General features: G+C 47.8%; 2 protein-coding genes across 3 annotated transcripts in view; one reads left to right on the top strand and one right to left on the bottom strand.

The window, feature by feature from the left end:
• Positions 1–613, top strand: part of LOC106744129 (THO complex subunit 6 homolog) — a 4,079-nt gene extending 3,466 nt beyond the window's left edge. For both annotated transcript variants that reach the window (XM_014618598.1, XM_014618597.1), the window contains exon 7: positions 525–613. The gene's annotated coding sequence lies outside the window, so the exon portion shown is untranslated. The remainder of the gene's footprint in view (positions 1–524) is intronic.
• On the bottom strand, positions 521–26,012 carry LOC106744132. The gene is made up of 8 exons (XM_014618605.1): positions 25,431–26,012; positions 19,127–19,186; positions 7,178–7,308; positions 2,255–2,510; positions 1,714–1,892; positions 1,386–1,646; positions 1,041–1,314; positions 521–870 (listed from the first exon to the last, which is right to left on the bottom strand). The coding sequence occupies exons 2-8, from the start codon at positions 19,161–19,163 to the stop codon at positions 521–523; spliced, it is 1,488 nt and encodes a 495-aa protein (XP_014474091.1). The 5' UTR covers positions 19,164–19,186; positions 25,431–26,012.
• Between the last annotated feature and the right edge of the window lie 474 nt (positions 26,013–26,486).

Here is a 26,486-nt window from a genome sequence, read left to right on the forward strand (position 1 = left end):
TATATATATATATATATATATATATATTAATAAAGTGTATGTATACATTTTGTATGATACGATACTTCCTTTGTACAAATATACAGATCGCTTCCTCGCTCGCTGTTGCGAATATTCGCGAAGGCCGAAAACGACGGATCGTCTTTCGCGACGATCTCGCGAATATTAAATTAGCATTCATGCAGAAGCAATTTGGTTTAGCTCGAAAACGTCGATTTCGCAGAGTGACATAATAATTTAATCGAGTTTCCACGAGTATTAACAGTAGTCGAGTAATTTGAATCTTGCTTTACGTTTGTACAAAGTGAGATATATCGGCGAGTAATATCGCAGCCTGACCAGCTCTCTAAAAATAAATTAAAGATCGCAATGAATTATATTAAATTCGATAGTGTGAAAATCTTTCTTTCCGTCTCTCGGTGTATATACGTCGTATCGATGGACATAGAGATTAGATTATATTACAAGACTCGAATCGGCGCACCACCTTTGTTGAATTTTTTCTTTCTTTCTGTGGCGATTAGAGAAAGCCGTGGCCGGCGATGACCGCCGGGATAAAGCCCTCTCTGCCGTCTCTGGAGCGCACCCAAAACCAGTCGCTCACGTGGTCACTCAGTAAGGCCACCACGTCGCCTTTGGACACCGTCAGTGCGTTCCCACCACGCGCCTCGTAGTCGCTCCTGATCACCAGCAACGTATGCCGCGAGCCCTTGGTGCGCGCGTTCGCCGCCGCTCTCAGGTACAACCGGTCGACGCTGCGCTCGCCACACGCGGACACCGCGTCTCTCGAACTCCGCCGAACTCGGCCGCTGCGAGCCCCTCCGCACTCCGACCGGGTGTCACGGAGCTTCTCCGTGTCAGTCATGTTCCCTAAAAGTTGAATAATACGAGATCTCTCTTGGACGGTAAAGTCAAAATTGACTCAAAAAAGTATAGATCACGTATACGATACGTGAATTTACATATGTAGACTTTGCAATTTCGATGTTATAAGTGACGTCCTCTTACTGAAGAGACTCGAGGAGAAGAACTTCGCTCACCGAGAGGCCGAGGGAAGACGTCAGTGGAATCCTCCCAACAGGGTCCTCGCGTAGGTTGTGGTAGGATTCCTAGGGGAAGGCAAGCGGCGTAGCCGACGTAGCCTTCCTGGCCGTGAGGGGTTTGCACGTATAACCAGGTTTGGTTCTTGAAGACCGCGTTCACAACTGTGCCCAAGGGAAGGGCCATCTCGTCCTGAGTGCCACCCTGGGTCTGATACAATACCGACGGGAAGGACAAGACGACCGGAATGTTCGCTGGTCTCTCTATGGAGGCCTGAAATGTTTCCCGTGCGTGTCAGTGTATCTGAAATTGAATCTCGCGGTACAAAGTGAAAGCGAAATCACCTTGGTTAAGAACGCGTCGAGATCGGCGATTTCGTAGCCAAATCTACTTGGTGGTCTAGGTTTGTGCGAGCGTTTAGTCCGCCTGTGCCTGTGTTTCTCTCGTCCGTTGGGCGTCGACGTTGACTCTCGCGACACCAGGGAGGGCTCGGAGACGGCTCTCTTCACTTTCTCCTTCGTATCCTTCGGACCCACGAATTCCTTGTCGGAGTGTTGCTTTTCCAACGGACTCTCCTCCAGTCGTCTTTCATTGTCGATCGTCACCTTGTCGGTAATCTTAGGAATTATTTCGATGAAGTGCAGAAAGAAACGTCTTTAACGAGATTTTTACCTTCTCGGTTCTTTCGATTTTCTCAAGCCTGTGCAGAATCTTCTTTTCCCGCTTCTCGATGCTCTCCTTATTCTCGATATTCTCCTTGCTAGTATCTTTTTCCTTGACACTTTTAACACTCCTCCTCGAAGATCGTTCCTTACTGCCCCGCGACAAAGTGTCTCGATCGCTGTTCGTACCTTCAAGGAATTGACATAATTTCGTTAACATAAATAGGATGAGAAAATATTTTAAGATGATCCGTGATACAGGAAGATTTTTTCGTATTTCATTATACTACTACATAACTTTCGTTATTAACCCTTATCGGTCGTAAGTCACCTCTCACGTAACAACAATACTTCGTCGCTGCGGTCGTACGTCACGTAGGAGGTTCGCATATTTACCGAAACCAGCTAGTGAGAATCACGCATAAAAAGCTAGCATCCGATAAGGGTTAAAATAGATTAAAATTATATGTGTATTGTAACAATTAATAATTTCGAAGCTTAGAAAATGAAGGAAAGTTAATGAAATAAGAAAAAGAAAGAGCAGATTCTACCTCCGCTCCCATTGCTGGTCGGCCCATTGGGCCCGGGTTGCTGCTGGCCACGAAGAACCCAAGTCAGGGAGATTTTAGGGCGCAACAGGGCGCTCGACCGTTGCCCCATGCTCCCCGTCGACGCGGGAAGCGTCGTGGACGACGGCGGCGAGGGCGTCGGTGATCTCGAGAGTGACGGTGACCTCGAGCTACCCGTCACGATTTGCAACGGACAGTCCGCCACCAAGTCCACCGTCTGCATCGAACGGCCATATTCCTGTGACAGATGTGCGTAAAAATAAGAAAAGTTTGAGAGGTTTTTTTTCTTCGGACAAGAGTAGTTTCGTAACTTTTTTATACGTATATTAATTACACCTTAATGATTACAATAATTATGACTCTTCTTCTCTCCCATGCGTGATTTTCTTCTTTCTAGTTTGCAATTAATTGTAACTTAATTATTCATACGCGGCAAAGCGCTGATAAATACATTCGACGCTTCCTGCTTTTCCGGTTGAATTAATACACACTATTCGCGCGACGCGTGTAATGCCGTGTAATGTCGCGCGATATTTCTTTATATTGATATCGCGTCGCGTCCCTGCATTTCTAGAACGAAACTACTCGCTTGGAACGAAGCAGGAAGCTGAAGTGTATCCTTTATATCTTTATATTCCTTGACAAGAGAGAGAGAGAGAAGCTCATGCAGAGCGATCGCCTTCTTTAATGTGCCTGCTTACTTGCATCTGGTGTATCGTTTCGCGATCGGGACCATTATTCGGAAGGCAATGATATTTAATTAACGATTAACAATTTGAAAAGAATAGCATTCTTTCCGTCAGATCTTTTACGAGGAGATATTCCATTCCGAATTTATCGCGGTAAACCACAGGTAAACCCGACTATAGAGACACCCAGTAGAGGAAGCGGTTCTTGCGCGAGATAAATCGCGCTTCCGTGGTCGAGGTGGCCGACGAATCTCTTGAAAGGAAGAGAAGGAGGAAGAGAACGGAGAGATCCAGGGCCGCTGAAAGCGGGCCTCCGTGAAAAAGTATCGAACGAACGGAGGAAAAAAAGAGAAGGCCGATGTGTTATAATGGGCAGAAAAAAATCAATAACTATCGGGAAAGACAGAAACGTGCACGACGTGGTCGACTGAGGGCCCGTAGCCCGGAAGGGGTAATTTGTATCGGCTTCTCTCGTCGGCCCTGCGGAGGCCATCTCCTTTCGCGCACAAAGTGGATTATTAATGCGTCTCATGGGTGTTCAATTAACCCGCGCAGCAGCGAGTCACCGAGATGAATTATTCCCTCCCTCCTTCCCTGCCGCTCGTGCTTTACCGCGCTGCGGAAATTTACGGTCGTTGCCCCCCCTCCCCCCTCCCCCTAAAACAAATGGCCTCGGTGCGAAATTTACGGACGACCTCGTCGCCGTAAAATCTCCGCCGCGCATTTTTACTTTTAACGTTATCAGAATGCATTACGAATGTTATTGATTGATTGAACATCTCCACCCAGGTAACGCCGGGGGCAACGATCGCGAGAACGAAGTCTCTGTCCGATGCATAGCTATTCGCGATATCTGACCGAGGGGACCCTCCCGTCCAGCTGAGCGTGAAATGCGCCTTTAATATGCATCGACGCGTTTATCGGGGTCCGCAAGTGATAACCGCTCTCTTTCTCTCTGCCCTCCTTCCTGGACGGCGACGTTCACGGCACCGTTAAATGCGCGCAAAATAAAAATCCTTATGAGAGAGGATTCAGGCCGTCTGATCGATGCAGCGGTCTAATTGCAACGCTACGTCGCTTTGAGCGAACATCGTGTGTACATCGTAATCCAGATAATGTTATTGCGCGCGATCTCGAAACATACGGGTCGATGTCTCCGCGAGTAACGCAGCTCTGAGAACGTTGAGACGAACGTCGGAGCGATAATCCGCGGCATACGACGGCAATTCACCACGACGTTACGTCACAATCATTTCTCACATCCATCCACCTTTCCCGCGCGTGAGAATAAAATGTGACTACGATTGCCGCGTATAAAGATCACACGTTTCTACGTTTTCGCGCGTTCCGTGAGGTTTCTCGCCGCGGAAACTTAACCCCGTTGACCCCATCCCGCCAAAACGTCAGTCTTTCTGCCCCCCTCCCGCCCTTACGTTTCTCATCGAACTTTCCCCTCGCTCGCGCGGTTAATTATAAGGTCTTAGCTCGAATTATCGTGCACGCCACCACTTTTACCTTCGCGAGAGGGATCCTCTCGATTTTCTTCGGACAGATCGAAGGACGCCAGTCGGAGAATGCACACGCCACTCTCGCCGCATTTTCTGCTCCCCGAGGTAATCCTACCTCGGGATAAAGACTTCGTAGCGCAACACTTTTTCTCTCTCTCTCTTCACGGGTGAAATTATCCCGAAGAACAGATCGTGTAAATAATTCTCCCACCACCCACTGTCACATGATCGTTGCTCCTTCTCTCCCCGATATTTTTATGCTGATTTACGATCGCCTCCTTTTTATCCCGCGCTTGTGTAATTTACGCCACGCGTACCTTCCGAGAAAGTCGTAAATCATAATAAAGCGCTATATCTACGCACTCGCCTATCCCGTATTTAGCGAGGGCCCAAAGCGGCGCGTTAACAGCACCCTCCCGAGATTTATCCTCCCGCGCGGCTCCGATCGACGGGGAAGTTTTTGTTCTGCTCTATTTTCCACTTAACGAAACGACCGGAGTCGAGAGGCAGCTCGTCCGCGCGCTCGTAAACTGCATTCGAAGGAATTTCTCGTCCCGCGATCGATCGGACAAAGATGACAGGCCAAGTTAAAGTCGTAATCTGAGAACGTGGAATTCAACGTGGAGATGGGGGTCGTAGGTCGCGATCATCGTCGCGAGGAGATCCGACCTGCTTACCTGCTCCGGTGGCCTCGATAAAACGCGCGAATTATCCGGCCGGACAATTCGTAAAAATTCATGAGGGTCGCGCTCGCCGAAGGACTTGGACCAGCTTCAGGTGGCCCAGTTTATTAACCACGAACACGACACCCTTATCGGAATTATCGCATCGCTTTATGATCCCGCGAACGATTATGAAGTCCGAACGGCGCGAGATGGGTCGGCCGCAACATTTTATTCGTCAAAATGGCTGACTTTTAAGACAATGTTTTATTCCCTCAATCTTGTGACAAAATTATCACTTTCTTCTTGTTACACGCAGCGGTTTGTCTACAATGAGAATTTAAGCCTTAGGAAATTGATCAATCGAGTGTGATTAGTCGTTTACTTCAAAACAAAAGGCATGAAACATTGTCTTAAACCAATCATTTTGCTCTAAACTAGATATATATTGAGCGAAGGAATGTAAACTTTCGTTGTTTGGAAAATGTGTACGCCATAACAAACAGGATGTTTTGATTTGATCGCATATCACAGGAAGTTCGTGCGCGTTTATAAGCGAACGTACACATTGCACTCATTCGCTGTTCGTTCGTTCAGTGTAAACCCATCTTTATAAGCACAGAACGCATTCGCGACATAAAGTTCGCGTTTCTATTTTGCACCGTTCCGATGTCCTTGCAGCTCGGGTTCATTATCAGCCGTTTATACGTTTATGCTCTTTGCTGGCCGCTCCCCCCTCCTCCTCTCTCGTCGACAGGATTAACGGTATCTCCGCTCGTTGGTGTAACGCGACGTCTGATTTTCTAGTGCAATAAAATCGCAATTAAGAATCGCCGAGGAACTGCAGTCTTGATTTAGAACCGGCTCCGCGGTAATACTAGAGTAGCGGTGGCCACGCGTCACATTCGTTCGTCAAAAAAGAAGGACGCCGTGTTTACGAGAAGACAATTTGCAATCATTTGCAATGACGGCTGAATCGCGTCGACGATTATCTCAATATGTCGATCGCAGGCAGGAGAGACGCGCAAATTACACGGAGGAACCCCCCGTCCGAAAATGCTCGCACTTTGTACGACGAGAACAAAGATCGCGGCCCGTCCTTTACGCCTACGGTGCACGAAGAAGAGGAGCCATCGCCGTCGAGACGGAGAAGAACGAGCGGCCGCTCGTTACATCGTCTAAAAATATTCCCTGCCGTTTCTTCCCTACCTCTCTCGCACCCTCGCATTTTAACGCAAGCGAAGGGTGGCCGCCCTATACATGGCGGAGACGCGATGGTTTCCGAGAAGCGGTACGGTCGGTGCGAATAGATGCATCTCGAAATCGGAGGAATGGAGGCAGTTATTTGTATTCGGCGAGCAAAAACGCGAGTTACGAGAAAGCGAGCGACGTTGAAGAAACGCTTCGGGCGAAGAAAAGGACTGTCGTTGAGGTGTCGCGAGAGAAATCGCTTAACATCCGATGTGTTACTTAGTTTTCAAATGAGATTTACTTTCTCTCGGTTCGCTTTGAGAATCGTGTGGGATCCGAGGGACGAAATTTTTCGGGTCGGTGCTCAGCGATCCGCCGGCGTCATTGACACGCGGCGGATACGCAATTCGAGATGCAATTTCTGCAGTTGTAACCGCGGCAGTTGGAGCAGCGCTGTTAAAAGCCGACGGCGCGGTGTTCGCTCGGATTTTACGGTCGCCGGCGTTGTCTGGCCGCAGTAGTAAAAGAAGATGCACCGTTGCGCGGCGCAATGATCCGCTCTCGCTCGTTGTGTATGCGAAATGTTATTTCGGTTAAACGTCCGTGAGATCCTCCCGCCGACGAGAGCGAGATTTTTACGAGGCGAAGACAAACTCTTTTTCTCTTCTTTCTTAAAACAAAAAATGTTCCAGTTTGAAGAGGAATTGTGGAAGCGTGAGAATTGTATCGTTTAATTCTCATGTCGATACATGGAATTCTGCTTTTGAAACGACGATTGACAGGAGATAATTTATATTCGTAAAATTCGAAATGTCTCGCAGAGAAAACGTGAGGGATTGCGAAACGAAACGGCACCTTGTAAGAGATTCTGTCGTCGTCCGAAGGGGCTGAGGCAGCGGAATCTCCCCCCGAAGTGGTCACAGCTTCCGTTTCCGCTGGCTGATAGTCGACCTCACTGCTCCAGGAGTGTCGCCTCTTCAGGTCCCCTGAAACAAGAAACGACAGTCTGATTGGTCATTCGAAGCGGATTAAACAGGTCGTATTTAAAGGGAGCGATATTAACTTTGCGAGTGCGTCTGAGTATAAATGAATCAAGCATGAAATGCGTCCGGATTAATTAGCGAATGATCAAAAGAAGGACTTTTGCAGTCTGGAAAGAAGCCAAGTCGACGATTTAAGGGGAACTAACCGGGCGATTTATACAGGATATACCCGAACTCCACCGATAAACTAACGAGATAAATTGCCTTTTATGTTTCTCGAAATCGCCTTCTCCCGTTACAATCCAGACCCTGGTAGAGTCATTTTCCAAAACAACGATGTCGCGTGCCAATGCCGATTAATATCGAGGCGCGACGATGACATTTAATTGGAATCGTCATTAATGATTCATCCGGCGTAGCTCCGTCGTTTAACGTTCGAACTGTCACCCATCGCTGCCGTTTATCTTCTATTTTTATAAATAGCAAAGTCGATTTCCGTGACACGAGATCGCCGTTCGGTCGCGCGCGAATTAATTTATCTCGCGCGGAATATCGTCCGGACGCGAATTTACACTATGCGCTCTTTCGACGCAATCGCGTCTTCGCGATCTAAGACGCGTTTCAACTCCGCGCTTCTTGCTAATAAGCATACAACGAGTAACGAGAGAGTAGCAGCGCGTGGCGGATTTTTTTTTCTTTACGTCGAGACGCAATTTGCAACACGTGAAATCTAGAAATCGCCGTTCCTAATTTCCAAATCTAGGAATTTTAGAATCAGCTCTCAGCATGGATAATTTGTTGCCTTTTCTTGAATATAATCAGAATGATAAATTCAGAAGGGATTTGTAAGAAACACGTTATAAATATACACGTATGACAGTAATAATAATCATCTTTATACACGAACAACCTTTTAACAAACAAGTAAGACAGACGTACAGTATGAAAAAAATGTAAATAATAAGAAAGTTATCGTACATGAATGCATTATAACAGGAGTGAAATTGAGAATAAAATAAAATACAAAACAAATAAATACAGAGATAAAATATTAAATGTAGGCAAGATAATAACTCGATAATAACTAGATGACAAGATGTAAAAATGTATGTTGTACACGCTCGAAACAATTTGGTATTTAAGATGAGGAGACCATATAATAGAGCAATATTCTAATCTTGGACGAAGAAAGGCACAGAATAGTAGAGTGTTTTCAAGTATATTTGCCTCAGCGATTCGCGAAACCAAGCGTATAATAAGAAGAGAAAACGACAAATTGAATATGACCCCGAAAGATAAATCGCGGGCAAAATAATATCCCCAAGGGAAGGGTGAAATACACCGCAAGTATCCTAGTAGAGATCTCACGGATTTCTCGCGATCTCTCGGTCGACGGAGATGATTCCGCCTGGGCAAACACGACTCGCGTGTCTTCGAGCTTTCCTCGGCTTCTCCAGAGGAGATGATCGAAAATATTTCGGTGCCTCGCACGCACGGCATCGCACGGGGATAATGGACGAGAATGAGCTCGCGGCGCTTAAACACAGTATTCGCGTTCGTGACTTATGGGATTCGCGATCGCGCGTACGGGGCCGGTGTATAGGTGGGACGCAACCTACGAATTTGCTCGTTTACTCGCACCGGCGGAATACCGGCGATGGGGGTCCCATGGGAAGCGGCCGATCGCGGCGAAGATTTATCGATCCGAGTGTCGATTACGTCGGCCGGATCGAACGAAAACGCGAGACACCGGTGTAAGACACGCTATGTAACGTTCAAGTAATCATCATATTAATATACCTTCGAATCGATATATATCGACTCTTAATTATTATTAGATAAGTGCTACAGATTGGACATCACTCACGGATATCGCCGATCGATCGCATAGATAAAGAGCGGCGTGAAGTTTTTGAAAAAAATCATCGAGAGCACTCGTTGCTCTCGTCGGAGGATGTTTCGGCCGAGTGACTGTCGATTTGCACGCACGTGACAAACGTGCCGCTAAGTGGCCGTCCGCGCGCGCGATTTTTAACAGTAATGAATACCTCTCTCGAAAAATGCTGTAATTTATATCCAACGATTTGTCATAGGTCTCTCTCTCTCTTTAGTGTGGCTTCTCTCCTTCTTCTTTCCGACCGCGAAAGTCTCGAAATGTCCTATGTTTGCCGGGAAGCATACGCACGTCAACGCGCGATTTTTCCCCGGCTCGTCTTTCCCGAGCCTATCAGGAGCGCGAATAGATCACAGAAGAACACCCGGAGCACGACTTCTTTCGAGGCCGTAATGAACTACTCGGCTTTCTCGATGCTGACGTACGATCCACCCGATCCGCCATAAATCCTCGTTATCTCCGTCGTCATCCGACGCTCTTATCGAGTTTCTTCGACGCCGTGTCCTCCTGTGAACCGTTTGACGGATGATGTCTGTATATCGCCGCGCGAGAAAAAAGTCATCCCACGAGGACGGGAATTACCTGCCCTATGCGACGTTAACTCGTTAACATTTAGCCGCTAATCACCGCGCTATCGTATCAGCCGGTCGACGCTCTGTCATCCAGACGACCGATTATTAAGATAATTAAGATCGTCGATCGATGTCACTTTGCACAGCACGGACGACTTCGCTCCCTCGGCGGTTTCTCACCGAAACACCCAGAATCCCGGCGGATCGTGAAATTCATCCGACTCATCGCTACCGCACTTGCGTCACGAACCAACACGACGCACTGCATCTCGATGGATCCTGAAGAGGCATGCTCTCTCGTCGCCAAAGACGCGTAGCTTCACCGAATCTTTCTCGAATTCCTCGGAGTTCACGTCGATCTCGAAACGATGACGTATTTCGCACTGACTAGGAGGAAACGAGAACCGAGAAAAACGAACGAATCATGTTTTTATCCCGCACTGTCTTTTTCTTTTCACTGATCGTCGAGGCGGCAGAGATTACAGGTGCGTTACAGGTTCACCCACAGATGCAGCTCTGACTAGACTAAAGAGCGACGGGAGCATGCTCGTTGCGGCGTGCCGGGTAGTACTCTAGGAGAAGAGAGAACCGAAGAGAGAGAGAGAGAGAGAGAGAGAGAGAGAGAGAGAGAGAGAGAGAGGAGGTAATACGCGGTGCCTCGATTGGTCCATGCTTCCCGCGAAAACGGCCCGGCCAATCGCCGTGACCGCGTAATTGTCGGCTATCAGGCCTGGCAAAAACGACCCTGGCCCAGCCGCCCTTTCGACCAAGGTTCACCCGGTACACGCACCTCGGCGTACCCTCCCCCTCGACGGCCGAGAAATACCGTTACACCGTTGAAAAAAGAAAAAAGTAGATCGATAGGGAATCTCTACCCGGAGAGTCGAATCGAGAGCTTGCGTGTCAGCCACACGAGGCTCAACTAGGCTAATCCTTCGACGGATTAAGGATGTCCGGAGAGAAAGTTTCAATCTTGGCGACGAGCACAAGATACTTACCGAATCGAGTGTCCCTAATCAACTGATAGGGCGAACTTCTCGGAGAGAACGATCGAATCGTTCTCTTCCTTCCGATCACATTTCTATCTTGCCGCGCGCGCTTCGCCTTTACGTCGGTCCACTGGCTTCGATTATTCCGGTTACTTTATAATTTCGCGATTTTTGCAAGGGGGTCGTCCTGACGTCTCTCGTCATGCCCGAACGAATGAATAACTCTTTCAAGAGAGGGAGGGAGGGAGCTGGGCGGTTCGTAAGTGGCGGTGGAGGCTCTGAAGAGACGTGGCGGGTCGAGAGGAAAGCGAAAGAGAGAGAGAGAGAGAGAGACTAAGGTGAAGGAGGGCCCAGCGACCTCTGACCTCCCTGGGAACCGTGAGGGGCCCGAGGGCCGCGGACGAGAAAGGGTCCCGGGAATCCGACGGACCCACCCGGCCGAAATATTTGCGCGTCGGTTACAACCACCGAAGCGAGGCCGATAGTCCGCCGTGATCGTTCGCAAATGAATTCGTCGAGTTCTACAAGCGACCTCTTCGCGCGATCCGAACAGAAAACAGCGATGAACTTCGAATCTTGCTTCTCACCGTCGTCCTGGCCGCTATATTTTCACCTCGATATCCTGGGCGCGAGGATTTAAGAGAGGCGAGCGAGGCGCAGAAAGCACGCGAGCGTGTAATGGTGATTGAATGCGGCTAATGGCCGTCCCGTACGGGACTCGCGTACGGGCCCCGCCGAGATATACGTTATGGCTACGGCATAACATTTACCGGGTGGTAAACAGGCACGCATAAACTTCGAGGGCCGGCACGAAGGAGAGAAGCCGGACCGCTGTCTCTTGAACGCGCCCGAATGATACCTTCGCCTTCGCGTTAAATGATAACGATTTCGCAAGAGAGAGAAGAAGGAAGCGTCGTCTCCTCCTCTCTTTTCCCAACCTCGAAAGATATATAGTCACGAAACGTAAACGCTTCGCGGAAGGTGGATCGCGATGGAGCTTCGATCTCTTGAATTTAATCCTTTCAGAGGGAAAGAGAGAGAACGGTTTTCTCGAGGAAATTCGTGAAAGAACATCAAGAGGTAACGATAATATTACCGGACGCGTGCGGGGGATTCTACGAAGAAACCGCTCGGCGAATTTATCGGCGTGTATGCGCCGCACGATTCCGCGCCGTGGCTGATTATTATTAATGCGCGACGAGCGCTTTACGATTTAATTGCACTCTCGGAGCCCCAAGTCATCCGAGGACACCGGCCCCGGTGGGTGCACTCTGATTTACGACGTCACGCCGCTTAGGACGATATGTCACGACCGTGCGTGTCGTCCGACCTAAAAATACTTCTGCGAATAATTAAAATTTAAACTAACGCGACTGGTCGCGATGAAAATTCCCTCAATTTCGAGAAACATGAGAAATTTTCGACGATGGCGGAATGAATCGGTGAAGGAGGGAGGGGTAAGATTGACCCGTGACCCGAGACGCGAGTCTGATTCCTGAAATGTTGGCGCGCACCCTGTAATCACGACCGGCCCCTTCACTGGCCCTCTCACTTTCTTTCTTTCTTTCTTTCTTTCTCTTTCTCTCCCTCCCTCCCTCCCCCAGCGAGCGCGCCACGCCGGTGGATATCTATAATTTAAATCTCGCTCGGGCATAAGTGGCAGGAAATCATTGTAATTAATATAGCGTACATGCACGTGCGCCCGTGTAAGTGCGCGAGGATACGCGATGAGGGAGTATATGAGGAGGTCCGAAAGGGAGGAAAGAAAGAGTGCGTTGAGACGATACGGTACGGAAGCATTTACCTCTCGGCTCTTATGTTGTATCGAGCGCCTCTAACTTGGATGTCTTCCGATTTGTTTCGTGAATAATAATCGACTCTATCACGAGGGATACGCGGTGAAACGTCATCGTTAGTTGCGCGTTAGTCAAATTAATTAATCGCAGTGAATCATACGATAACACGTGAAACCTTCGGGGACGGTATGATAATACGTTCGCCGTGTATGTAATACTTCCTAGTTAATTATATAGCTACCGTCGAATATATATTTTCCTCCGTCTCTCTCTCTCTCTCTCTCTCTCTCCTTCTCCCCCTCACCGTTCAGCCGGAAACGCGTGCGGCGATGTATGTCGACTTATGTCAGCGGAATGACGGCCGATAAATTATTCATGAGTGCCGGCCGCTCGCACAATGTTACCGTTGCTTTTGTTAATACCCGCCGTCCCCGGATTATGGCGTCGTTATTACAAGAGCGGGCAACGCTGGTACGGACGTAATTGCCGTGCGATCGCGGATTTATGATAGCCGGGAAGATAAGCCCTCCGCGATGAGTACTGTCGCGCGATCGCTTTCGCAGCTCTTGCTGTAAACCGGCTTATCACCGGATCGCGCGCGCGCGCGAGAGAGAGACAGGATCGAGCGCATCGGAGGCTTAGATTACAGTGTCGCATCGGCGAGCTGCCGTTTAGTCCGCCACTGACATCGAATTATCGCGATTAATATGCTCGACAAAGTTTCATTGGAAGAGAAATGTCGCGTAGCGTCGTAAATCTAATGAGTCTGTACCGAACATTTTCTTTCAGCGAGCCGGCAGATGCGCGACGAATAAACGCACTCGATATATGTGCGGTAGTGGCAATCTGATTTAGAAGTCGATGTAATTTCTCGATGAGGGATGCCACGTCGCGCGAATGAAAATCGACGAGAAGCGATAGGCGATAAAGCCTTGATGAACGTTATTACCGCATTGGTTGCGGCGACATCAATTCGCTGTCCACCTGCCGCTCTCTCAGGGACGCATCAGAAACGTCCGAGGAAAAACTCCGCCGTTTTCCAACACCGAGCATAAATTTTCACGCATTTTAATTTATTCGCAGCGATAACACGTGAATATTCGGGAATAAAAATACACGAGAGAAGCACGAGAGAGGCTGATTCAAAGACGAGATGTAAATTTTGATTTAAATATAGAAGAGAAAGAGTTGGAAAATCTAGCTACGCCATTGCCGACTCCAGTTATATCCATCGAAATAATTGAAAGTCCACTCGTTGTATTCCCAGGAGCCCTTTGCCCTCTCTCGACGGAGAGCGGGAGAGAAAGAGAGTCTCGCGTATCACGGAATTTTCACCGTAAATCACGGTCATGCAATAAATGTCGCGTCGTCTTGCCGCAATTTTCATTCGCCTGCACCGCTATTATCTCGCGTTTACCGCTAAATCGCGGCGGTCTCTTGAATTTAATTCCATCTGTATATTCAGCATTTTTACGAGAGCCTGGTACCACCGAACTTTCCCATCCGGTACAGGTTCTAATGTTCTAGCTTTTCCTCAGGAATGAAGAAACACGACGCGGTGATAATTTAACGGTTACTTTCGGAATGGTAATTAAGAAGCGATTGGACTCGAAATCCCGGAATTAAGTCGGGAAAATGTAAGATAATTTTCTTTTTCTCCTGCAATTGTCCGCCTCCCTCTCTCAGCTCGCGTATAGACTGCTTTACGAGCGACATAAATCACGGTCGTGCACACGAGTGTGAGTGGGCGGAACCGCGCGGGGTACCACACAACCGTGCGCCATAAATTTGATACATGTTCATTGTGGTTCGCATGAACGTCCGCGATATACCCCGCGCGATCGGTGGCCACCTCTTCTTCCTTTCTCTATGTCGGTGCGTTTTTGCTCATTTTTACTTGCGGGAGCTCTTTTTTTCCACGCGACTGCTCGCATCTACCGTGCACCTTTGAAAAATCCGAAATTTACACGCGCATATACCTCGCAGGAAGCTCCGTTCGCGTTGTCCCACATTGTCGCGGGATAACGGCGTTTAAGGGACGGCACCGCGACGGGTGAGAGATCGTTTCGTCGGTCATTGTTTATGTAGCCAATTATTGTGCCATTCGCTCGCCGGGGGTGGCGTATCGCTTACAACAAATCAATTTGAGACGCACCTCGCCCCGGGCGCCCCTTAAACATCGCGTCCCGCTGCGCGGACAATGCTCTTCGTCTCGCGCCGCGAGACGTCCCGCGGCGTCCTTCTGCCGACGTAACGCCGCGCATGCTCGCGATACTATCGACGGCCGAGTATCACGACGATCGACCATCGGCCTGTCTTTTCGCGTCTGGAAAATCGAAGAACGTCGTGTGCGTTGCGATAAAAATCCAGATAATTGTCTAAGCTCGTACGACGGAAAGTAATTACCTTCGGCGTCAAAAGTTCGAAGCCGGCGAATAAGAGAGAGAAGAGACCGCGTGCGTCGGTAATTAAATTTCATTAGCCACGAACGTCTCGTGTGCGCCAATCAACGAGTAGATAGGAAAGACCGAAGAGAGACAAAGAGGTGGAAAGTTTATTTTCCCCGCGAGGCAAATTTTAAGTACGTGTATCATGGTATGAAAACCCTATAGTGTGTGTGAGAGAGAAAGAGACCGAAGAAACGCTCCGATAACGACGCGTCTTTATCGTTCTTAAATCTCCCTCTATTTCAACGGGATGCTGGGTATTCCTCTAATCTGAGATTTCAGTCGAGACGAGAAACGGGAAAACGCGACAGAGATCGTAAAGCATCGCTCTCTTATCCGGAGATCGTCGTGCTTCCCTGAAGAAAAAGAAACGGCGTGTGCGTTAGGCGAGGCTGTTAATGAGCGGCCTAACGATTTTACGGTATCGTTAAACACCTAACTCGATCGTGCATCCTAACGACCGTGCGTACTTGGTTTCGGTGTTACTCGTGTTACCGATCAAACCGGCCAGTCTATCTCGTTTCTGATCGTTTGAGATTAAAAGTCTGTTAGCCGTTTATCTCATTACCCGTACCCCCCGCGAAACAAAATTTAAATTTATCCGATGAGATCGACAAAATGAGTTTCCTTGCTTTATCGTCCGACGAACGGATAATGCGAGCGGTCTCGCGTTGAAAAGAGAACTTTCACTCATTTTGATTAAACATGTTAGGATATATATATTTATAATAATATATATTTACCAGTAGATCATAATATTTTTTCTTCCTAAATTGTTATAAAATATAATTTTTTTATTAACTCTGATTAATGGCAAAAAACGCAACTTTGTTCGTCACAGCCGATTTAATTAATTACTAGATCACGAGCAATTGATGAGTCGAGACTAATCACCGATAAAATAAATTAATGGCGATCACGTCGCGAGAATCGATCACCTAGCAGTGCCGAGGATGCGCGAGTAAAGCAACGTCGTGCCGTTCGTCGTGCACCTAAGCGAGGCGCATCCTCGTCGTTCGCGCCGCGGGACTCGCGCAACTAATTATCATGCTAATTAAGCGGCGCCGACGTCCTTAAGAGTCGCTTCCCACTCGATTCCTCTCGCTGAGGTCAAACCCCCCTTTTTCATGTCCTTTTTACCTCGGCGGGTAGCGCGCGAGTGTAGTGGGGTCAACGAAAAACGGCGGAGGCGGAGGGCGAGGGGGTCATTTTTCGGCCCCATGAGAAACGAGCCGTTGAAGGCGGCCGATGGAGTCCGTTAAGTCGAAACTTCGCCGAGTTAAGCGAGTCTACGTTGGAAGTCGCACGTTTACAACGTCGAGAGGAGAAGAGAGACGTTGCACGATCTCTACCACGAGATAGAAAATGTGAACAATCTCTGTTACGTAATGTCCTTCTTAAACAAACGCATGGGCGGTGTAATAATTTTATCCCATTTCAATTTGATCGTTTATCTCACCCGTACGCCACGCACATCTTCGCTGGCTCATAATTTCTCCGATGGGGCCCGGTGTGTCGCCATGATGAAGTCATTAATTGGGACATTAATTCCGATGCGCGGAATTAAGCGTTAGAGTTTCATGAGTATATCTAACGGCGCGATTAAGAGGCGAACGACTCCGCCGCTTTCGAGGGGGCTCGTTAATTAAGCCGAGCTTAATAAACATTTTTTTTATCAGCCAACATGTGCGCCACGTTCCTCGGACGAGTGTACGCTTAACTGCAGTTGGAAATGTTCTGGAAACGGTCTCGATATCGAAATCGTCGCAGCATTGGGCCTTCGAGTTACCTACGAGTGATTAGTACAAAAAAGAAAGAAACAGTGTCGTGAAATCTTTCGCTAGTCGAATCACCGACGAGCAGACAGATCAGCGATTTTCTTTTTGCTTTGTGTGAAAATAACGGGACACATACTCGTAAAATCGAACAACGGGAGATATTTTTCGTATCGTGGTTCTCACGAGTTTTTTTTTTCTCCCGAACCGAAAGAACGGGCGCATAACAGGTGACCGAAAAGGTCTCGTTACGAGGACCCCCGAGTTGGTGGCTGGGCAATTTCGACGTCGAAAATCCGCGCCGCGGCGCGAGAAACAAAAAGGAGTTAATTCGCGGCTTTAAAGCACGGAGGACGTTCCCGTTCCCACGCCTTTACGCTGGACCAAGACCTCGACACGCGAACTCGCATCCCGAGGATTTCTTCTCCCGTCGAGGGATATCGGCGGCGATCGTTTCCCCATTTCTGTCGAAAACTCGGCGTTTCGCTCAAAAGCCGCGTCGTCCCACGAGAGATGCTTTTCTTCGATCGAAGACTTGCGACTTCTATTTCATGTCAATCGCTCATTCGATTGTTTTGCAAATTGATTTCCAAAAAGAGACGAGGGAAAGAAAATACCCGGTAATTAATAATAAACAAAATTATTATTTATCTCAAAAATAACTACGGATTTTTAAGATTAATCTAAGTTTAAGTGGACATAAAAATACGTTCGATCCGAAATATATTCATCGTCCGAAGGAATGTAATTTCCCCATCATACAACTATTTTACCAATTTTATTTTTATAACTCTTCAGAGATTTCGAAATTCTGCCATTCACACGGAGAAGACAAATTTTGTTAGAACAACAAATGTTTATCAATATATAATGACAGCAAAACACATTTATTTGGACAGCAGAAGGATTTGTTAAGAATATTAATGTCCATATATCCAGCAAATAGCAATTGATAAACATTTTCTGTTCTAACAAAATTTATTTTCTCCGTACAGCAAATATGCAATTTCTTATGATATGATCGATACAAGAGGATGATATCAAACTATCCCTCGACTGCAAAATTCATCTCTATCATTGAGCCGCATAAACGACGGTGCGAATGCGCCGAGAGTCTCGGAGGTGTCGCGATAATACCAAGTGCCGATAAGATGCTCTTCGGATCCTCGAAATAGAAGTCGAGACGGTAGTCGCGACGGGATGAAAATGAGAAATTAATACCGCAGGCCCAGTTGGTTGTAATGGAGTTATTACGATACAGAGAAAAAGATAGAAGGAAGAAACGAGAAGAGAATGAGAGAGGGGAAAGAGAGAGAGAGAGAAAGAGAGAGAGAGAGACAGCATTCCTACGAAACGCCCCAATCTCGATCGCCAGAACCGTGAACATTAATAGCCAGCAACCGGGGAAATATCCATTCCGGTAAGATGGCTTCGTTAATGGATCGACGATCGGCTAGAACTGCCGGTCGTTGCCTCGGTCCTCAGTCGCCATGGACTGCGAGGGATGCTGCGTTCCGTTCTGCCGTTCATATCGCCTCGTTTCGGGTCCTTATGGAGCAGCGTTTGGAGCGCGAAGAGTTTCTCCGAATGGTGCAGGCACATTTACGAGTGTGAGAAAAAGTACTTATACTAAGGTGCATCAGTAATTGATAAATGTTGAAATTAACTGGTGATATTCTATTACTCAGTTACTGACGCGAACTGATACAGCATTATCAGTTAATTGTTGAAACATTCGTCGGTTACTGATACAAGTAATCAATACTCTTTCTTAAGGACATCACCACAATAAAATGATACTCTCTCTATGACATATTGTAACAATTTTCCATGATAATTCTAATGGAGAATAACGACATCGGTATTATCAGCGAGATTTAGAGACGCGAACGGAAACTGAGAGCCACTGGCGCGACGATGTGCTCGAAGATGAAGAGGGAACAAAGCGACGCTGTGCGGACGCTGGCTCTCCGCAATGCGCGTGCACTTCTTCGGAATAAAGAAAGGTGGCAAAGCGGACCGAGTGCATTCGATGTCCTCGCAGAAAAAAGACATTAGTGAGGAAGAACGCTTCGCGGAGGATCACAGGGGATCGCTCCCCTCGGAAAGAGCGGGCCTTGCCGCCTCCTTCAAGTACGAAATCGCGAGATAAAGGGCTACGGTTGCATTAATTACTGCGGAACGATGGAATTAAAACCGGACACACGTGACCCGACAATTTGAATTTCACGGACAATGTTCACTTAAATTCGAGCAAAGCTCATTCATTCACTCAGATCATATTGACCACATCCAACTTGACATATTCATACATTAGAATGAATTGATTTTATCGGAAGATCACTCACCATTTGGAACTTGTCTGCAGAGCCTGGCGAACATCATCTAGCTTGTGAAAGAACGTCTTCCTGTAACAGAGAAGAGGACGGACCTTATGAAACGACATCCTACTTCGGTCTCGCTTATCCAGTCGAGATATTTCGTATAATGTAAAAATATCAATATCCGGACACGCACCTAAATCTGGATATTCTTACTATTTCGGTTTCTAATTACACTGAAAAAAGGACTTGGTAATAAGTATTAAAAATTGGTGAATATTTACCGACCAAATATTTGATTGCTGCAACTAAATAATCTAGTGTATTGAATATAAGCAGAACTACAGTACTGTATACATAATATACGGGACTAAATTATTTGATTGCAGTAATCAAATATTTGGTCGGCAAATTTTGTTACTTATTACTAAATCTTCTTTCAGTGTACGAATATTTAAACTTTTGACTATGAATATATATATATATACACATTTAATACATACATTTATTCTATATTGAAAACTTAAATATTCGTATTTAAAGATTAAAATAATAAAAATATCCAGGTTTAGGTATATGTCCGGGCATTGGTACTTTTACCTTAAGATTCGCGCTTTCTCGTTTATACATGTTAATGTATATTAACTAATGTATACATGTATACATGTATACATGTTACATGATTCCGCTTGGAATCCGCTTTGGCGCTCGCGAAAGTCGAGAGGAATTAGCGAAGAGTCGCGACCTTTAGAAACGTCGACGCTCACACGACCAACCCGTGAAGACGCCCTTTTAACGTGAATCTACGATCGTCGCGATCGCGTCGTGAAATTTAATACCGTTTCGTCCCCCTTCCCTTCTGCCCGCCGAGAGACATTACAACCCAATAATTAGGGAATTAAATTCAGCTTGCCTATTTGACATACGTCACGCTCCACTTAAACGTCGCGTTTTTTACCGTAATTGCACTGTTTCGCATTCAAAAGAGAGAGAGAAGGAGAGTTTCATGAAACGCAGACCTCTCCACCTGATCAGACACGCTCGCGATTACGCAGGCCGGCTATCAAAATTCATTAGCCTCGCTAAAATAATCCCACGAGGGGAGGGAGGATCGACGGCGGAGAACGGAGACTTAGCTCTAGGCGACGCGCTTCCTTAAATGCCTAATGGCCTCAGTGGTTAATAATTACGAGGTCTCCTTGACTAATAGCTAACGACAGGTGATCTACCCTCGACTACTAGCGACTTGAAAAACACGCGCCACCGCGCACCGGATCTCGCGTTCGGTAATAACACGGCTGCCATATCGCACGATCTCACCGCGGCCGGAGAAAGATTATATCAATTAAACGGAACACTCAGCCGACCGCCCTCTCCTCTCGCGCGGAATTAACGGAATTACATGTTAATACACGCGTTCGAAAAATGTCGCGATGTACTCGTTCTCGCCGGTGAGATAGGGCCCGCGGGGACCGTGTTTACCTCGGCGTAATTGCGCGCGCGCGGCAGTAGAGGTGAGGGCAGTGGGATGGGATACGGCCGTTAATTAGTATCACTAATTACGCGGAACACAGCGAAATACCGCGGATTCGATACACCCACCTCTCCTCTATTTGTCGCGCATAAATAACAGATTAATGCCGGCGATACTAAGCGGGACCGGTAGCTTATGCAAATGCGAGTTCAAAGTTTATAGCGTCTAATTAAGCACATTAGCGTACCGCGGGACTTAATAAAATCCCGACATTCGAGACCGGTTTCCGCGTTTTAATCGGCAGCTCCGAGTCCCGGTGAATTCATTAGATTTCGGCGATCTTTACCGTTTCCGTTTGTGCGCCCTCGAAAGGCGCTGCAGTGTTCTATTTACGTTTCGCATCACGTGTCCTGAAAAACGTCCCCCAGCATTCCTCGTTCGATCGGAATGGAAAAAGGAATGATCGAACTCGAACGTGACAAACGATACGTCCGTTGGATCGCGTATTTTGAAGGAGACACGCCGGTGTGTCCTTTAATTTTCCCTAAAAAATGGCTTCCCCTGCGGGGTAATCGCGCACGGAAAAAAGATTTTGCTGTCAATCATGGTTTAACTGAACATGTTTTGCTGCCGCAACGAAAACTTCAGTCACTGTTGTTGGGTGTACACATTTGTCTACTGTAACCAAACTTATAAGTGCCCATACACTAGCTGAATCTCCGTATGGACACCTGCAAGTTCAGCAGTACAGCTACACCAGTGACCGAAGTTCTAATTACAACAATGAAACATCTTTAGCCAATCAGCACGATTAGTTGCGCCAGCAAAATCTTTCTTTCAGCTCATCAGTTCGGAGACGCGCAATAATGAACGAGGGGGAGGATACACAGCCGGAAGTGGAGGACCGGCGAAAAAAGCTAGCGCTTGGGGGACGAAATCCTGCCAGGAAATCTGAAAGCGGGTTAAGCGCAACGCAGGCCCGGTCGGCCGGCTGTTTGACATAACCAGTTCGGAGCTGCGGGCAAGGACGCTACGATCCTCCTCCTTCCTCCCCTCCCTTCTCACCTCTCCTCTCTATCTCTTTCTCGACTCCCGGAGACAATCGACCCCTGACCAGCGCAACCCGTCTCGACCGATGGCTCTTCTAGATTCGAAAGTGACAGTTTAGGCTCCGCGGGGTTAGGTTTCGCAAATCACGACGTGTCGATGATGAGAGCAACGCGCGCGACCACCCTCGGCGGTGGTAAACGGACGACACCGGATACCGCGGTTCGTTAGCCTCCATCACGGGGACCGGAAGCCGTTCCTCGCCGCTTCAGCGAGAGGTGAACGCCCTGAGGTCCCTCGCCGCCTTCTGTACGTCCGAGCGTTCCTCCGGTAGCGCCGTTAATGATCCACGAGATATATCCTCGGAGACGATCTCGTCTCTTCTTCTTCCCGAGATCGGACGTCAATCTCAGCGGGGAATACGTATCGTGCGTGCTTTCCGTTTGAGTTCGTGTCAACGCTCTTCCGTTTTTCTTTCGGAAGTAGCTACGCCTCTCGACAGTCGTCGTTCGCGAGCTCGTTAACTCGCCGTTTTCAATCCGCGACGCGTCCCACGGATCCCCCGTGTGAACCGACTCTTTGATTGACTGGTCGATCGCGCCGATAAAGGCATTGTGCTCGAAGAGGGGAGCGTGAACGAGGCGGAGGGTCGTGCGCATCTGCTAAATCACGACATCACATCGCGATATTTTCGAGAGAACACTGAGGAGGAAACACGGCGGCCGAGCTACGACGGGCATAACGAAGAGGGAGACGGCGACCTTGATTTTTCACGACGTTAATTCGCCAATGATTATACAGGTTGGACCACTTCGGCGTGGCCTACATCAAGCTTGCGTGTGCGTGAAGTGTCAGCAAGACGACGATTGTCCGAATATTGTAACATTCCGACGAGAGGAGTTACTTCTCTGAAACGATCGCCCACGTGTGTTCTGAAAGGGTTTAGTCAGGGGAAGGCTCGCTCCTCTTCCCATTCTCTTTCTCCGCTCGCGCGATACGGTTCTTTGTTACGCGACGGACCCGCTCGAGATTGATCGCGCGGCGGTGGGCCTAACGAGGCACGACGGGCCTCAAAATCCGCCCGATAATTAATGAGAATCGTCCGTCCGTCGACTCACTGGCCGGGCGACGTCGAAACGCAACGTCGATGCATCTCCGACCTATAAGCGCGTCTTGTGTGTGTGTGTGTGTGTGTGTGTGATTCACGAAGAAGAATACTTCTTCTTATTCTTCTTTTCCTCTTCGGCTTCTTCCTCTTCGCGAAGTAATCTCGATAAGCTGGCGGATCAAGCGGTCGTTAAAAGAGAGAAAATCAAAGTCCAATGACTTCGAATTTTCTATCTTTTTCTTTTATTCTCTCATCTTTCCCTCCTCTTCTCGATTGTCTGTTATGATTTGTTTGATCGCTCTAATTCACTTCTCGTTCGCGATCGCAAATTCGGCCAAGCTCGACGAGATCGGGGATCAGAGAGTCCCCCGGCGGAGTCCTGGCGAGATCCACGCGCGATGCGAGGTCGATCTGCCTCATTAACATTCGCCTCTTTGTCTCTGTCGTCTCTCCTCGCGATCGTCCTGCTCCCTGAGAGGTCTTCCTCCACCTCCTCATCCTCCTCCCTCTTCTTCTCTTGCCGTTGCTGCTGCTGCCGCTTCTTCCTCTTCTTCTTCTGCCTCTTCTTCTCCTCCTTCTTGCCAACCGGTCGACTTTTAGTAGCGCTCGTCCTTCCCGCCGCGGCTCGCCTTCTCTTTTTTGCGTGGGGCATGATGGAAGGAAGAAATGGCGGCGGTACGGACATTCCTCGGCAATTTCGGCGTAATGTCGCCTCCTCGACGAGGAGCACGTCTTCCTCCTCGTGCCGAATAGGAGCACTCATGTGGCTCGCGTTGCGTTCGAGCGATCGCCGCGAAGAGACAACAGGGTGCTCTCTTCGAGGTTCACCGTGCGAATTACCGTTATTACGTTGCTCCTTAAAAAAAAAAAAAAAAAAAGGGGGGGAAAAAACAGAAGAAATATAATTAACTAAACGATAAATTCGTTCCAAGTAGTGACTCGCTCGTACGTTATATCCTGCTGTTCTCTCTTGCTGAACAGCGCGTGGCCGACGGGAAAGATGGACAAATCCCGTCATCATAGAGTCTCCCCCCTCTCTCTTTCTCTCTTTCTCATCTTTTTCCAGCGAGGCTCGCCGGCGCTCGCCGCGTGTAACTTGATAAACAAGTTTACTTGGGGAAGCCAGTATCTTATATACATGCTTACACTGGGTGTCCCGAGCAGACTGAATACTAATTGCTGGACGTGCCCTGCGAAACAAAGCGGTCGACGGTGCGCTCGTCGCGGGTCACTGCTCGAAAAGGACGTCGTCGTGGCTCGGAATAACTTAACGTCCACGACGGCATCGTAACTTCGGATCTTGTTGTTTTCCTCTCACAACGGAATCGAGGCCGTTTCCGAAAAATCGGTGAAAATCTAAGAAAAAGGGGCGTATCGCGTAATTATTCGCACTGCCGCTTATGCGTGCGCGTTGTTTCTTGAACTCTGAACTCCCGCACGACAGGCGCGTTGCGGTGAAAGTCGCGGTCGTACAGGAAAAAGAAGAGGAACGAGACGACGATGACGACGGAGAATTCCCGAATCGGTCGACAACGCGGCTCGGACTTCATTTTAACGGATTAATGAGTGTTAGAAAACACGTGTCTTCTCTTACGCGTCGAGACTATTTCAGCTGCCTGTCGCTCGAGCGATTTCCGCTTCGTTTCGAATGTGGCATCGATTCGGTTCCACACGAGTCGCGATGCGATTCCTACACGAATTTGGAATTACGCGCCTCTCGAAGGAAGAAGAGATACTTTTCTTGAAGAGATGAATGTTGTATATGTTTGGGACAAAATTAGGGTCGCTTTTACTTTACGTTGTAAGTGGCATCGACGACAACGTTACGAATGTCGTCGTATTACTACCCTAAATAGAGAACTTGAACAAAAAGCGCTGCTGCTGCTAGGATGCAACCTAGATCGATCCGATCTTGATCTCGCTTTTTTCCGCGGCCGTTAATCATCCGTCGCATATAACGCACGCAATTAAAAATATTAATTTCGACGCGTGTACCGCAGCGGTAAAATCGATTTCGGTGATCGATCGCGCGAACTCTCGCGCTAATAATTCGAGCCGGTGCTGATTTACGAGCGGATACAATGTGCGTCCCTTCCTTCTCTCTCTTTTCTCTATCTCTCTCGTTGGTAGCTTGTGCAACGCGTTTTGCATCCGCGAAAAATAAATGCACCGGCCGTCCGACGCATCCATCTTCATTTGACGGCCCGGCCCGGGTATCACCGACGTTTTTGCCAGCAAGAATTTGCGCGGAGAGTCGATTTATTTATTTTTCTGTCTTAGCGACGAGGAAAGGTGCGAGAAAGATGGATGATTTTGAATAAAAAGGTCGATGCTAATGATACCGACTGTGAGGCGGAAGAATTTGTCTCTGCAGCCTTTCAGAACGATTTACGGAGTTTAGCAAATTTCGTTACTGACGGACGAACGTTATTCTATTTAGCAATTCGAAAATTAATTCGTAATATATTTGTGGAGGATTTTATCATTTGTACTTTGCAGAATAATTTGTATGAGATATTCGTAAAAAATTCGTTAAATTTTCTTTCGTTACACGTATAGAAAAAGAAAGATCGAACAATATTGAACAGTCTGATGGAAGTAACAGCAATGCTCGGTCTAAAATATGTCTTATGAAGTGCTGAAGTACGCATCGAGCGATACGTGATAACAGACGATAAATTCGGAGTAATCCACGTACTTACTTGTGTACCACCCGTTATGTTGTCCGACAACGTCGTCGTTCATAGCGCACACCCGGTGTATAAGCGAAGACGTGCAATTTCGCGAACACTGCTCTCGCTGCTATACACAGTGCGTCGTAAGTCGCGGAGGCAGCGTTCTCGAGAGTCGATTAAAGTTTGTCGCGAATAAATTGATCACTATGTCGCGTCAAAGTCATCTTCCTCGCAGTTAACTTCCATTTACACGTGTCTTTTTCCAGTGCATTATGCACCGAAAGTTCGCGTATAACAACGTGGACAAGCCGAATTCTCAACGAGGTTCTTGATGTCTCTCTCCCTCTCTTATCTTTTCCTTCAATTTCGCCGAGAATTTTCCGGCTCGTCGTGATCCCGACGAAGTTTCCAGTTGCTTTTCTTTTATTCCGCGGGACAACTGGTCATCGGCCTAGGGTTTGCGGTTTAGAGTGAGTTCCGCATCGTTGCTGATTGCGGCGTATACTCGGTGCTCCATTTGAAAAATTTGCCATTCAACCCTTTCTATTCAATATTCAAGACTCGTAGAGAGAGGGACCTTTTTAATAACCACTTAATAAATAAAATCAAAATAATGATTTTATTTTCCTTTCCAATAACCAATTTCTCTTTCTTCTTGATCACGAGTCTTTCTTGCTAATTTAATTAATTCCCTTCTTTCCTTGATAAAAATGACTTCTTCTTTCGTACATTAATTTTCATTTTACCCGCATAATAGATTTCTTATGCTCAGCGAGCGACGTTCTTCTTTCTTGCGCACGGGGGAGACGGACGTTTCCGAATAAAAAGTATCGTCGATCGCGACGATGATGATCGGTATGTGTCCCGACGCGGATTCCTGGCGCGCGTGTTAACGCTGACGTGATCCTACTGCCAAGGCGACGAGGCCCACCGCTAATCGCCTTTCTCGGCTCTCTCTCTGCACGACGAGGAAGTTCGTCCTCCTCGTCCTCGTTCGCTCGCCCGTTCGCTCGCTCGCGGACAACGATGATACCGCGTTTACGTTGATCGGTGAAACTCCGCGAGAAACGCCGAGATCTGAAT

The sequence above is a fragment of the Dinoponera quadriceps genome, unplaced genomic scaffold, assembly GCF_001313825.1.
Source record: "Dinoponera quadriceps isolate SergipeBrazil2010 unplaced genomic scaffold, ASM131382v1 scaffold1290, whole genome shotgun sequence".
Taxonomy (NCBI): Eukaryota; Metazoa; Arthropoda; class Insecta; order Hymenoptera; family Formicidae; genus Dinoponera; species Dinoponera quadriceps.